At 42.5% G+C, this 15,101-nt stretch overlaps 1 protein-coding gene across 1 annotated transcript; it reads right to left on the minus strand.

Moving 5' to 3' along the window:
* Nucleotides 1-9,823: 9,823 nt before the first annotated feature.
* On the minus strand, nt 9,824-14,377 carry LOC138605215 (uncharacterized). Its single transcript, XM_069677337.1, has 3 exons — nt 14,300-14,377; nt 12,944-13,360; nt 9,824-10,979 (listed from the first exon to the last, which is right to left on the minus strand). Exons 2-3 carry the CDS (start codon nt 13,255-13,257, stop codon nt 10,502-10,504), a joined length of 792 nt encoding a protein of 263 aa, XP_069533438.1. The 5' UTR covers nt 13,258-13,360; nt 14,300-14,377; the 3' UTR covers nt 9,824-10,501.
* Between the last annotated feature and the right edge of the window lie 724 nt (nt 14,378-15,101).

Raw genomic sequence — 15,101 nt, forward strand, 5'->3', positions numbered from 1 at the left:
AAGTTTAAAATCAATAGAGGTTCCCAAGTATTTGTAAACCAGTCGGATTTCTCAATCAGACATTCTATTTTCTTTTTAACGAGAGACATTTCAGACGATCATTCCTCAAAACAACAGTGTGAGAAAAAACACGACCTGCTGACTGCAGTATTAAACATTTCACTGACAGGAATAAAATCCCACATGGTCACTTTAAAATGTGCAGGATGACACTAAAACCCTGAGATGCTGTTTGAATGTCATGACAGATGCTTGTGTAGTGTGTCGTGTGTGTCTGTGCCTCCTCACAGACCACTGCTGAGTGCACTTGTCTGTAAATCAGCCTGCACATTGGAGGAGGTGAAGAGCGAGGATTAAATTTCATCCATACGCTCTTCGACTGTTCAGTCATGTTTCCCCTGCAGCAGCGCCGCCGGCGTTCTGCTGTCAGAGGAATAACGTGCCGGCCTTTCACAGCATCACAGGAGCCACAGAGAATAAACTCTCGTCGCCTTTTTGGGGGGATTTTGTCTCTTGATGTTTTGTGGTTGAATTGCTCAGAAGAAAACAGCTTAGTAGGAGCTGCAGATGATCCTATAGTCGGTCTGTGCCACAAAGCCGTGCTGCTCCATTAAAGTTTTACATTTAATTCTTCAGTCTCCTTGCTCATTTTATCAACACAACACATAAGACATAAAATAAGCACCTTTTAGTAACTCGTATTTCTCCCGTGGTGACACTTGTGTTGCATGTGAAACTTACATTCCTGGTCATGCTCGCGTGTCTCTCCCGGAGCTGTGAGTGAACGAATGAAGCCTCCGCTGTGAGGTCGTGATGTTTCACAGGGCTCCTCACATCATAATGAAGTCACGACTGATTACATCTTAATTACATTAACTCCGCTTACCCGAGGGCTACATGGGCTACAAGTTTGCTGCACTCTTGCCTGGTGTGTGTTGCATTTGTAACAGCGCTGAAGAAAAAGGAAAGTATGTTTGAAATCTGGTAAAACTTTAATATGAACTTTTACAAATGAATCGCACTGACACTGTTTGACATGTTGGTAATTTTGCATCGAGCTGTTTTCCCCTGCTGTCAGTCTTTATGCTAAGCTAAGCTAACCTTGACCTGTACCGAAAGCACAGGCATGAAAGGGATGAAGCTGAAAAAAACACCTACAGACACGTCTTGATCTCACTAATTAACAGGTTTTATCTCATTGGTTTATTCATGAACAAACAGGAACATAAAATGACTTGTGGAGTCACTTCCTGCAGCTATTCTAGGACTCATGTTCAATGTTTTTGTTCGTTCACAAGCAGCTCTTTCTAGCTTTTTCTAAATGTTAAAGTCGGCTCTATTTTTGGCTCCTTGAACCTAACCCGCCTGAACCTGCAGCAGGTGTGCGTGCGGTTACTTTATTTGGCTTCACAGTCATTTAAGTGAAACATCAGACACAGGCTCATTGTTTGTTGTCCTGCTGTTTGATACCTTCTGCAGGTGTTCCGTCTCTGCTCTGCTTTATTTTAACTTCACTGAACAACTTTGATTTAGTTTGTCAGCTGGTGCATTTATTAAGTGTAATTTAGAAAGTTACAAATGAAATTGGCATAAAATATGCAAAGTTAATCAGATGTGTTAAATGTGATTTGTTTCAGATTTAGACTGAAGGACTTCAAACTGTGCACTGTGGCTCAGCGGTAGAGTTGGTGGTAGGTTGGGGGTTCGAGCCCCGACTGCTACAGTCTACAAGTGTCCATGGGCAAGAAACTGAACCCCACATTGATCCAGAAGTCTTTCGGTGTATGAATGAACTGACCTGACCTGAACAAACCTGATTGGAGACTGACACTTAGGCCTTTGCTATCAGAGTGTGAATGGGAGCTTTGAGTGGTCAGAAGACTGGAAAGTGCTCCATAAGTACAGAGCATTAACACTCTAATGATGGGTTAATAACACCTTTCTTAAATACCACCATTAAACATGTAAAAATATGACATAAAATTGATAAATGGGAAAAACACACTATAAAGGAAACCTGTCCTCATTCACAAGTCTCCAAATACTGCGTCAAAATATGACATGCATCCATTCGTCATCTATACTGCTTATACTGTTCAGGGTCGCGGGGGGCCGGAGCCTATCCCAGCTGTCATTAGGGGAGAGGCGGGGTTACACCCTGGACTGATTGCCAGTCAATCACACGGCTGACACACAGAGACAGACAACCTTTCACGCTCACACCTACAGGCAATTTTAGAGTCACCAGTGAACCTAACGAGCATGTCTTTGGACCGTGGGAGGAAGCCGGAGAGCCCAGAGGGAACTCACGCATGCACGAGGAGAACATGCAAACTCCACACTTTGTCCGAACAGAGGTTCAAACTAGGAACCTTCTAGCTGTGAGGCAACAGCGCTGCCCACTGCACCACCGTGCAGCCCCAAACTATGACACATTAGGTAAAACCTTTAGTCTCATTAGGACTCGCTCCGTTAGCCTCTTGCTCTTGTGGGACGTTGATGTCAGGTGTTATACATTCAGGAGGCTCCATTCCTGTGTGTTTGAAGGTTGACTTTTAAGTCATGAAAAATACGTCAGATAGGTGTGATAGGCGTCAATAACTAAAGTAAACTTATCAGAAAAATTATCACTTTTACATAAATCAGCATGATAAGAACTAACTATAATGACAGAAACCATGTTTGAGAAAAATCTATTTGATGTGTATTTTGATTTTATAGTTTGATTCATGTCCCATCTGTTAACATGGAGGAGGCGGGCTTTATGACCTATACTGGAGCCGGTCAGCAGGGGGCGATAGGGAGGGTTTGGAGAGCTGTCATGTCGTCCATCTTTTTATACAGTCCTGTCTGTTTTCAGCTCTGCTTCCGTTTAGATTCTAGAAATCTTGATTCACTTGAGTTTTTTGCCCTTAACAGCCAAGAAGACAACTGTAAAGATTTTAGGTGTAAACTAGATAGCAATGTACACATGGATGCTGGTTATGGAGAGTGAATGCATCAGATTTTACCCCAGTTCCTCTTCTTCTCACTCTCATGTTTTACCATTTAGCTTTGGAAGAGCACCCATTTTTTGCTGCTGTTTTTGTCTGAATTTTGCAGCCACTAGAGGTCTCTAGTGGTGCTTTAAAGTTGTGTCCAATTGTAGTTTATAATATAGTAGACGGAAACGCAAACTATAAGTTCCCTGGAAGCATTACATTGTTGATTTACTTGCTGAGGAGGGACTACTTTTTGTTATAAAGGCAGAGAACAAACATTAATCCCTTCATTCTTGTGTTGAGATCAGATCCTGTACAAACTTCCATCACAGCACAACATTTGAAAATGCTGAAAGCATCATTTGAACACAGCGAGGCTTGTGTGTCACTTGGCGGAGCAATAACCAGATGTCACATTCAGAGTTATTAAGGATGGATCAACCCGTGACATTTTCCATCTGCCTCTGAAATCCCGCTGTCATGACCTTCTGAGGCTCATTCTCAAGTTTTATTGTTCAAAGAAAAGTCATTATTTTTCAAAGACTCTGACTGCAATTAGATTCCACAACTATCTTAGATTTCAGTCTAATATCATGTAGATTGTTCACGATCAGTTAAAAGCTGTATATAGCTCTCACTTCTAACTATGAAGGTGGTTTAATGTTGAGCAACGCATAGATGGAGTGTTATGTCGCTGGATCACGTTATATAACTCTTTTCTGTGTTAAAGGTCGAGTGTATTTAGAGACCAGCTTTTTAACTTTTAAGGAAACAAGTTCTGATGGCTTTGCTCACATAACTTATAAGGTTATCAAACCATTAACTTCAATATAAAACACAAATGAAACATTTTTGTTTATAAGAGAGAATCTAAGCTAAGTGCTGAGTAAAATATGACTCTGTCCTTGTATTGATCAGATCAGTGCTTTGGACCTTTGGATGTTATACCAATTTCATCTGAGCAACAGGTGGACATCATATTATAATAATGGGGAATAAAAAACAAAAAAACATTTTTCATGCATAAAATTATGTATACTTTAGAATGATTACAGGAAAAAGGGTTTTAAATTCACAGCACTTTGGACCCTCCATCCATCCATTATCCTCCGCTTATCCGGGGCCGGGTCACGGTAGCAAGCGAAAGGAGCCAGTTGAGGTGGTTCAGGCATCCGGTTAGGATGCCTCCTGGGCGCCTCCCTTTGGAGGTTTTCCGGGGACATCCAACTGGGAGGAGACGCAGAGGGATTTTATATTATTATACTGGCCTGGAAACGCCTTGGAATCCCAGAGGAGGAGCTGGAAAATGTTGCTGGGGAGAGGGACGTCTGGGTCACCTTGCTGAGCCTGCTGCTACCGCGACTTTGGACTCTGTTGTAAGTAAAGCGTAAACATTTTTAAAAAAAAATCCTTTTATAGTTAAATGTCTTCAGTGACCTAAAACGGCGTTTGTGTGTGGACATAAGGTCAAAATGCAGAGGAACGTTTTGAAAAATACTACTACTACTAAATCTATCCAGAAATTTAAGAAGGGCTGCGTGGTGCAGTGGGTAGCACTGTCGCCTCACAGCTAGAAGGTTCCTAGTTTGAATCCTGACTCAGAAGAAGTGGGCCTTTCTGTGTGGAGTTTGCATGTGCGGGTTCCCTCCGGGTTCCCCAGCTTCTTCCCACAGTCGAAAGGCATGCTCGTTAGGTTCATTGGTGACTCTAAATTGCCTGTAGGTGTGAAAGGTTGTCTGTGTGTCAGCCCTGTGATTGACTGGCGATCAGTCCAGGGTGTAACCCCGCCTCTTGCCCAAAGACAGGGATAGGCTCCAGCTCCTCCGTGACCCTGAACAGGATGAGCGGAATAGATAATGGGTGGTTGAGTGGAAGAAGAGTTTTCATATTACAATCATATGCACTTTAAACAGAAGCAGCTATTTTCCCCAGGTTTTGAACTAAATTGAAACTTAAATTCAGTTTACAAGCCAAACTTCACTGTTAAATCTCCAAACATAAATCATTTTTTGTCTTTGACTTAAGTTTTAAAGAGTTCATTCTTCTCCTCTGATCTGTTTTGATGTTTTGCAGTGTGCAGAATGAAAGTGATTTGTGCTAATTACGCTTGAATCCATTAATTTCACAAGAAAAGGACTTATTTTGGGATCATTGAGAGGTGACAACACAGAGGTCAATGCGAGCAGTGACCATTTCCTCTCACTGTGACTGAACAGATTAGAAACTGAGATGAGGACGGATGCAATTACCAAGAAAGTGCACTTTGAGTGAAGGGCCTCTGGGACACACAGTCGCTCAGAGGGAGTCAGATTTATGATCCAGCAGGGAGTCGACTATCAGTCAAGTCTGCTCTGCACTAAACTGTTTACGTTCATTTCAGGAACAAGGACATGCACTGTGATTAATATGAAGCATCGAAATCAAACTCAGCTAATACCAAACATGCATCTGCAGAGATGCACTCCCTCTGTCGCCACCTACAGGAGAGAAGAGTAACAGGGTTTTTAATCTTTTTCACTGCTGCCACCTGCAGGTAATGAGTGACACAACAGCGGTCGGTTTAAACAGCTTTTATCTCAGCTTACTGTCATACACGTCAGGGACAAACTCTCTGCTTCTATATAATATTTAATTGGTTTACTTACAAGAAATATTGTAAACAGACAAACAAGAGCACACAGATTAAGGAGGGAGGAAGGTGAGGTACATACAGAGGTGAGGGGTTATACTATACAGGCTTATCCATCAGGATAGTCCTCTGACCAATGACATGGTTAGGGCCACAGCCACACCCCCTTCCCAATGTGTGACGAACCTCTTATTGGAGTGTTCTGCATAAGTGTGTGTGTGTGTGTGTGTGTGTGTCCGCGTGTGGTGTGTACTCCAGGCCAGATTTTTCATCCACCTGTGCTGCCGGCTGGAGCAGCTTGATTGGTTGGCAGCTGGAATCATCCGCTAATCAGGAGAAATCACCCGCCGACTCTCCCCTTGAAGAACTTGTGCAGGTCGTCGTCCAAGGCAGCTTTGACCGAGACCAGCCCACCGTCTGTACCTCTCCTGCTGTTAGCTTTTCTATTGTTTGTAAATTCATAAATTGATGTCATAAGAGGCTTTCGTTCTGTTACTAGTTTATTTTAGGATCACACACGCTCATGAAGGATAACACATTTGTTAGACACACTAGGTTTACGGGTGCTGTTTCACTTAGTTAGTCAGGTTCTATTTCCATTTATTTGTTTTAAGCAAGACAGCGTTTTCAACTCTAGTTTAGTCTTTTTCTTATTGTTACCAATTTTACTTCTTGAATAAATAACTTTGTTTATACCAAGAACTATTGTTTTTATGTTGCAGCCCTTTCCCCTCATGAGCTAGGTCGTAACAGACAAACAGACGTATTATAAAAGCAGGATGGTTTGCCCATTTCCGGTTCAACAAGATACGTTTTTTTTTCTTAGGGACATCTGAGCATGAAAAGATCGGGGAGGTGAGCACACTGCTTGATATGTACGGTCTGGGAAGCATAGTACAGGACATCCGGGAAATTGACATGCAAGATTTCATTCATAACAAAAATACAATTTCCCCCAAAAGTTACACTTCTTGGCATTTCCAAAATCAGCAATCAGAACAAAAGTGATGATGTAACAACAATGAATGCCTTGTTCCCACTTTGTTGCTTTATATGTATATATCTGTTTATAAGATGGTGTCAATCCTATCATCCTTGTGTGCTCTGGTTTACTCTGCACCAGCTGGCACCCAGGAGAAGAGAACTTTTTGGACAATGGCCATGTGCTTGTGTGTTTTACTGCTAAACAAAGTATTTCTACGGACATTCAAACATTAATATAAAACATTTTAAAATGAAAGGTCTCCATTAAAATTCAGAAATCAGATCCAGAAAACAGAAAAACATTGATATTATCCTTGCACGACACTCCTATTAATTTAATCACTGCAGCAGTATATTGTTACAGATATCTCTCAGGCTCAGTTTACAACCAGTTAAGAGACGACGCTGCAGAACATGCAGATTGAATTAACAAGCTTTTAGTATGGAGACAGCAGCCTCTCTATCAGAGTTAGATACAGGAACAACTAAAGAGGCGGCTCACGCACGGTCTCGGTTTACAGCCCGACAAACAAAAAGCAACAAACAACCGTCGACTTCGACAGCTTCATCATGAATTTACAACCTGTTGAAAAAATGAGAGGCGTGTCGACGAAGTTGGTTAAACATTGAAAGAAAATTATTTTTAACTTCTTGTTTGGACAAAGGTGGACACCGAGCCTTGTTCAGATTGTCCGCCAAACTCGGACTCGTTTTTTTTACAGATGTGTCTCAGTCGGGACGCGCTATGTAGACATCGGCGTCTGAGCAGGTGCCCCAGGACAGGTGAGGGATGGGTAGGGTGGTGTGGATCAGAGGGGCAGAGGGAAGGCCAGGATGGGAGCTGTGGGAGGGAGAAAGGGTGGAGTGTGGATGCTTCAGTTGCCTAAATCAGATTTCAAAGTGTCTTTCTCATTACTTTCAATGTGACACAACCATCAGAGCAGCTAAAACGAACACAATCCAATTCTTAAAACAGAGCAGTGTGGACGGTCACACAGAGAACATTGAGCCACGGAGCAGTCATGCACTGTGACTCCACAGTGTGATGGTTTCAAGTGTGAGATCATTTCTCAAGCTACCGTGTCAGAAAGCCGTCGCTGCTGGGTAGGTAGTTACTGACGCCTACATCGTTGCCCCAGCAACCCTTGCAGGTAAATTGTTGACGTCTTGACTCACAAATCTGATCTGATCAATTTGAAAAAAACTCACACAGTCTGCCAAAGGGCCCTGACACCGTGTCAAGGTGTTGATGAGTCTCTGTGCCCCCAGTTTTTGCAGGTGCATTTGCCGCTTCGGCCCTCGTCTTTGGCTTTTTGGCCAATTGAGGACGTTAAATTGGAAACCATCGTTGGGAGAAATCACTCTGATGATTAAAAGTTCAGCTAAGACAAACGGAAGTGCCTTTTGAACCCTTTTATCAGACTTATTTGCTATTAGAAGTAGCTTAATTTCAAAACTGTGTAAGTGGTGAGTGAGGGTGGTGTGAAAATGGTTGGCAGGTGCGCTAGTTTAATCTTGTATCCCATGCACAGAGGCGACGCAGGGCCCCTGGGCTGATCTGACCCGTGGCCCTTTGCTGCATGTCCCCATATTTCTGACTCTATCCACTGTCCTGTCCAGTAAAGGCAAAGGCCCAAAACATAATCCCTACAGAAGTAAAAAGAAAGAGAAAATAGTAGGCAAACTTCACTTTATCATAACACCTGCTTGTATATTCACAGAGCTATGCTTTCTGCTTTTGAAACACAAATACAGACTAACGCCACCTGCTGGTACAGACAGTTATTTCGTCTTCCACAGGTGCAGAACGTAAATGCAAGATGGCAGACTTTGCTATGTGTTCAAGAGTAACTTTTTGGCCTACATGTGTCGGTATGTTGTGTCTGAGGCTTTAAAGATTGTATTTAAAAAATCATATGTTAGCTGAGTGTCAGCAGGGCTACTTCAGAGAATGATCTATCTGTCCTAATCTGTAAACGTGCTGTCAATAAGGAACCAACTAAACAGAAGTTGTACTTGTTAATTTTATCTTTGTTTTATTGTGTTTTTAAATGTAGTCTTAAAAGGAACTGTTTGAAGCTGAAGTCTGAAATTGTATTTAAATAAAAAGGAAACAAAAGAGGAAGTCAAAGTTTAAGACTGTGAGTGAAGGAGAAGCAGATACAGAGAGTCAGAGGAAACACAGTGTGTGCAGAGAATGGTGTGAAACAGGGAGGGACCCTGCTCTGGAAAACCAGCTCAGGAAATGCCTCATCTGTGGAAACAATGGCTTCTGTTACAATGACTACACTGCAAAAACAATCACATTTTATATAATAAATATATATTAGCAATGTCAAATCCAAGTTTCCCCTCCTGTCCATGTTGAAGACTCACCGTTAAAACATGCAGCTGCATTCAAGGTGAGAACATTCTCCTAACTTGTCTTTAGTTGTAGAATACAGCTACCTTTATCGCTCTCTTTTCTGATACTGCCCTGTAAAATCCCAAAACCAACTTAATCAACTCATCTTTTATTATCAACTCATTGTAATTAGATTTTACGTCACTTTTAAGTCAGATCAAAAACTAAGCTTTCTCTCAGTAATGTCCTTCTTTTCTGACTGCTGTTCTAACAGAGGAAGGGGGTGTGGTGATCAGTCAGACAAATGTGTTCACATGGCATCGTGTTTGTCTGTCCAGCCTGGGATCGCTCTAACTTAAAGCAAGGTGGAGGATTCTACAGTACGGAAGTGGATCACGTGCAGTGTTGTTGAGTTTTGCTGCCAGACGAGAATTTTCTTTATGGGTGTTTATAATTGATGACAAATGATCCGACATCTAAAGTTAGAAATTAAGAGTCATCACTGTTTCATTAGACTTTGTAGAAGTAGCATGCACTTACTAAGATTGGTCTCAAATGTATCGTCAATGTTTCTGAGGGGGAATTAATGGATGTTTTTAAATGTTTCGCAAACTCCACAGGTCCTGAGTGAGAGGTACAGACTCTTCAGTCTCAATGGAACTGAATCTTTTCATGCTGATAAAACCATTAAGCTCATCTCTGCATGTAAAGTTACATTAAGGGTGCATTATTCAGCCCATGCACGCTTTGTTATCTCTTAAGACGCGCCTTTTCTGAGATCCACTCCTCTCTCAGACCAGGTGAGTGTTTTTCAATGTTGAGTCATTGAAAACAACCTCAAATATGAGCTGAGAGTTTTTTTTGACCAAGCAGTGTCTGTAACGTATTAGAAGCCTGCCGAGATCTGCATGCCTCTGCTGTATCACAGAAAAAAAGGCTTCAAAGATGGAATAAGAAAGTTTTAGACATTGTTCCAGTACATGATGAGTATATACAAAAATACAGGACAGAAATATAAAAAAATAATAAATATTAAGTTGAAAAAACATTCATGATTTCTGGTCATTTTATAAAGTATATGGACTAAGTCTAATTAATGATACACAGTACTCAAAGCAAACAACCATCATGGTAATTAAAAGGTTTTTGACAATCACTACAGTCCTGTAGTGACTGACGTCTCCGGTTATGTTCTGAAGCCCAGTCAAATCTCTGCATTAAAAACACATTGCCATTAAATTAAAGAAAGCAAACACACCTCCAGTATGTATTTGTGTCTGTGACATTACAGTGTTTATACATGTTAGCACACCACCAAGTCAAGAAAGCCATGAAGGTATGAATGTAAATCCTGTGGACTCCACAATCATGCAACAAATAATAGTGAGAAGCCCTAAGTCCTCATTACAGACAGACTTTCTTCCTTACACTATCCGTGCCTGCTTTGTGTGCAGTGAGTAGGCGGCTCGACAATATTTGACAGGACAGGCCTGAGCCCTCACTTACTGAGCAGGAACACATCTCAAAGTTCATGAGTGTGTGGGATTGGTCCTGGCTCAGAGGTCAGAGCGACGAGTGTTCAAACAGGATGACTTTTGATTGGTTGGAGATGTTGGAGAGGCTGGAGAGCCTGGAGGGTCTGAAAGCTCCGATCCGAGAGTACACATCTGCGTCAGAGCAGGCGCCCCAGGACAGGTGGGGGCTTGGTGGGGTGGTGTGGATCAGAGGCAGGGGCAGAGGGAAGGCCAGGACAGGAGCTGCGGGAGGGAGAGAAGGTGGAGTGTGGAGCGGTGATGGAGGCAGGACAGGAGGTGGAGGGAGAGGCAGCGGGGGTGGAGAAGGCATTGGTGGAGGAGGAAGTGTGATAACAGAGACTGCAGGTGTCACAGGGGTTAAAGTGGGGACAGGTGGAGGAGCTTCAGGGATGGACCCGTTCTTTGCCGGCAGGTCCTGACACTGCGCAGGGTGTTTGAGGGTGTAGGTGGCGCTGTGGAAGAAGCTGTTGTACTCCAGAGCGTGACTCGCCCGCGCCATCCTCAGCCTGCAGGACACAACACCATCAAGTCTTTTATCAGTGTTTCCATTGTTTAACAAGGTGAAAGTCTCGTTGACATTTTAATAACAGGACATTTTAGAAGATATGACGATAAGATGATATTTATCTTTACATGAAATTATAGTTCTTTTACAACTGTGCCCTATTTTTACATGTGGCCATCTTGGTCCATAAAAATGGCTCCTCAAGCTTCTTTCTTTCCAATCTGTACAATCTTTTTTTGCTCCCCATTGCACCAGAGCATTTTGGCCTTGTAGCTAATTTAAAAAAAAGCTGATTGTCGAGGGGAACGCCCACAGGCTAACAAGCTTGCTATCTGTTAGCTAATGGCACCTAGATTATTTAAAACAGTGGTTCTCCCGTCCACCCCTGTCAGTCTGCCCGAGAATGTTTAGGGTTTACTGTAATATATCAATGTAATATACCACATGAAAATTACTTTAATGTAACACATTAAAAGTTACCAAACTCACACAGCTGTTGCTTTGGCCACAACAAATAATTTGATTTTGGATTTATTGAAATAACGGCATCTGCACTGTCAACAGTCAACATGTCTGCTTCAGGCCTAAAAGATCAATAATAGATGGAAATACTTTGTCATATTACTGAGCTAACTGGTCCTGTTAACGTGTATACAAACAGGGTAAATAGCCTTGTGGTCTTACGGGCCTTAGTTTAAGAACTACTTTCACGTTTTTCTGAGAAGCCATCACTCCATAGTCGTCCCATGTGATAGCTAGCAAAACTGGCTATAGCTGACTGGTTAAAGGAGCAACTCTCCTATGGTAAAAAGCCACTCTCAGTCAAAGCTGTTCTCTGTAATCGATAGAAGCAATAATATTTGAAATTGTCGCCATAGCTGTTAGAAAGTTGTACAAACAGCTCGTGGTTTCGCCAATTCTACATTCCTACAACACCCAGCGTGCATTGCGCCCCTCCCTCTGAAAGGAACGGCCCAGTGAGAGACGCTGGAGTGAAATAGTACCGTTTTCCAGTCAAGGACATTGATCACTGCGGGCAATGGGTCAGAGCGCTACAGAATCTGAAATATGACAAGAATATACCGGTGGATTGTCTAAAAAATCTTCAGGTCTGCAGTCTACATTTCAAACCTGATGATTCTGAACGAGACATGACATCGGAGGCGGCGTCCTAGATTGAGGAAGTGTAGTTTCGCAAGCTCCCAGACGACGGAAAACGTGTCATCTGGCGGAGGTTTTCCAGGGCCCATATAAGAAGCGGATAGCGCCCTCCAAAGGCACAGAGCTAAATTGCTTCTTCCTACCATAATGGCATTAGCTCCTCATAATAGCATCTAGGACTGAGGTTGAAAATCGGCAACTGGCCCTTTAAGCTCGATACTGTGGCACAAACGGCATCCAATCAGTGCTCATGCGCATACAAACACACTAAAAAAATCTATTCTAAGGCAAATCATATATGTATGTTACCTAAAACAACATACTCCAGTCTAAAAGGTGTTGGTTTATAGAAAAACATTAATTTTTTTTATCTCCACAAGTTCAGCCGTCTATACAGCACAATAGGAGGTTGAATAAAATTAGATGCTGCGTAAATAAGGTATCATAGCTTCATCCTTTTTTAAATTGTTGTCTCTTTGTTCCCTCACAGGTAAGAACTGTTGAGACTGCTTGCTGTGTGTCATTGGTGCAAAGTTGCCAGTCAAACTTTAGAAAGAAAAAATCCCAGATCTACTTTGCCTACAGGTTCCTGTATTAAGCTGCCATGTTTGTGCTCCAACTGTGTCAAGAGAAAGACAGATAGACCTATTGTGATAGCTAAAAGCTACCTGTGCAAGCAAACAATACTTTTCCTCTAAGAAGCTGTAAAGTAAACAGGGTTACAAAAGAAGGGGTGAATTAAAATTTGGGATGTGGATCAAGCTAGTTTGTAACATCACATAAAACCCAGCGACAGGTACTCACCTGTGTCTGAGCTGTAAGAGTCTGTACAGCAGCAGCAGGATCACAACTGCAGCCACAGCCACCAGAAGCACCACCACCCTCACATCCAGGTTCCAGCAGGATTTCCCAGCAGCTCCAGGTGAGCTGCAGGTCCTGGGGGGCTGTGGTGTCTGTAGGGAACCCTCCATACCACGCTTAGGATTGATGATGGCCTGGACCACTGGGGGCTGGATGGTGTCCAGCAGGGTCAGGTGTCGATTCCTGAGTAAGGGTGTTTCAGGCTGAGGAGGGATCTGCAGAGAGGTGCTGCTGGTTACCCAATGACCCATCTGCATCCCTACAACGTCTGATCCAGGAGGGAAGAGTGGTGGAGTGTTGCTTGATCTGAATTATTTCCCCATGATGAAAATACATCAGCACACGTCCCCAAGCAGACATCTGCAACATGAAAAGTTCTTGGTCACTGCGTGCTTCAAAAACGAGCAACAGAGCAACTAAGCAGCAGCTGAAAAGTCTGTTTTTGTTGACCTGTGGACTCAAGGGTGTGTCGGTACACAGCATAGATTGTATACAAGAGGTGGATACCGTCTCTTGGATTCAAAAGTAAAGCTAAAGCCAAAGAGCCCTAAACCTACACTCACTCTAATGACCACTGCAAAAAGAAGTCTGGTTGTATGCGAGCAGATGAGAAAATGACTCTACTTCTCACTGGATTCATGACCTCAGCAAACATTTTATAACAGTGTGTGCTCTCAATTGCTAGTTTCAAATCTTCTTCAATACAACATCATATTATTTTGGTACTAAGGGTCCCATTTAGGGTAAAATTAGTGCTGTCAGTCTATTAAAAATCTAATTAATTACAGGCTTTGTTAAGTAATTAATCACATACAGTATATGAATGATTTTTGTGAGAGAATTACTGCATCACATGGTCTAGCCTCAGGACCCACCACCTCCTCCCTAACATTTTCAACCACTCAAATTTATTTTTAGGAAAATGGTGCAGTTTAATACAGTAGTAATAACAATACAGTAGTATAAACCAGAGATGTGGACTTGAGACTTGGACTCCTGTCGACTCGAGTCACTGTTTTGATGACTTGCGACTTGACTTGACAAAAAGTAAATGACTTGAGACTCGACTTGACAAGTCTCAATTCCTCCACCCTTTCATGATTACAATCATATAAACGACCGTGCATTAAAGGGGTAATAATCGCCACTTTTTTCGACATTACCTTTAAATGAGAGAAATCCCTGAACCATTATATGTGTTAAAAACAGCTCAAAAGATTCACTCACACACAGAAAGCCTGTCTTAAAACTGCAACTCACTTTATGTGGTCTGAATATTTAACAAAAAGTGCGACTTACTCATTCAGATTTGACGGCGCTGAGTGGAAACATTCATTATTAAACACAGACTCTCTTACAGGAACTGTGTGGCTTTCCAGGACCAGATGCAGATTCCCGAGCACACAGCAATGGGAGGAAGTCAGTGAAAACAGCAGGAAACAGTGCACTTCCCTAACACACAGTACAGAGATATGATTGGAGAGAACTTCCCATCGCCATAGTTACAGGAAACTGGTCAAGGATGTCTTTTTTTTTTTAAGAACTTCATTGAGTTGAATGTGGGCCTGAAGAAAACACACAGACTCAGAAAAGGGCCATCTGAGGAGAAAGATCCTGATCATTCTTTTAGCGTTGCTGCACGTCATCCATCCACGTAGGAAAGAAGCTCATTTAGCCTCTTATCACGTCATACGAGCTCGGACAATAGGATGAAAGTCACAACTTAAGGGCCCCAAAATAAGTCCTGTGTTAAAGGGGTTTACAAGGATTCTTAACTCTGATAAATCAGGGAACAAAACACCAAATAGAGCCGCAGGACCACATAGGCACAGTCTAACCTTTAGATCCGGGCTTTATCTTCACAAAATGGAACAAAAAGCAGTTTCAAAGTGAAAGAGAAACGGCTTTTTCACCACCAAAGCGGCACACATTAGTCCTGGCAGTGCCGGTGCGGGTCAACAGATGCAGAGAGATGGTGGCTGCAGTGAAAGGCTTCCTGCTATCTGATTGAGCCTGTATTCAGCGGACGAATAAATGACACACGGGCACAGAAAGAGTCCAGCTCTCATTTATCTGTCTAATAAGTTTTGATGCCGGGCCA

The sequence above is a fragment of the Semicossyphus pulcher genome, unplaced genomic scaffold (genome assembly GCF_022749685.1).
Source record: "Semicossyphus pulcher isolate SPU_LCO1_2020_fin unplaced genomic scaffold, fSemPul1.0.p SCAF_28, whole genome shotgun sequence".
NCBI classification, from domain to species: domain Eukaryota; kingdom Metazoa; phylum Chordata; class Actinopteri; order Labriformes; family Labridae; genus Semicossyphus; species Semicossyphus pulcher.

Coding starts and splice junctions, on each gene's coding strand:
- LOC138605215 (XM_069677337.1), bottom strand. CDS start 13,257: ATGCAGATGGGTCATTGGGTAACCAGCAGCACCTCTCTGCAGATCCCT. Junction 10,980..12,943: donor CTCTTACAGCTCAGACACAG/GTGAGTACCTGT, acceptor TGTGTCCTGCAG/GCTGAGGATGGCGCGGGCGA.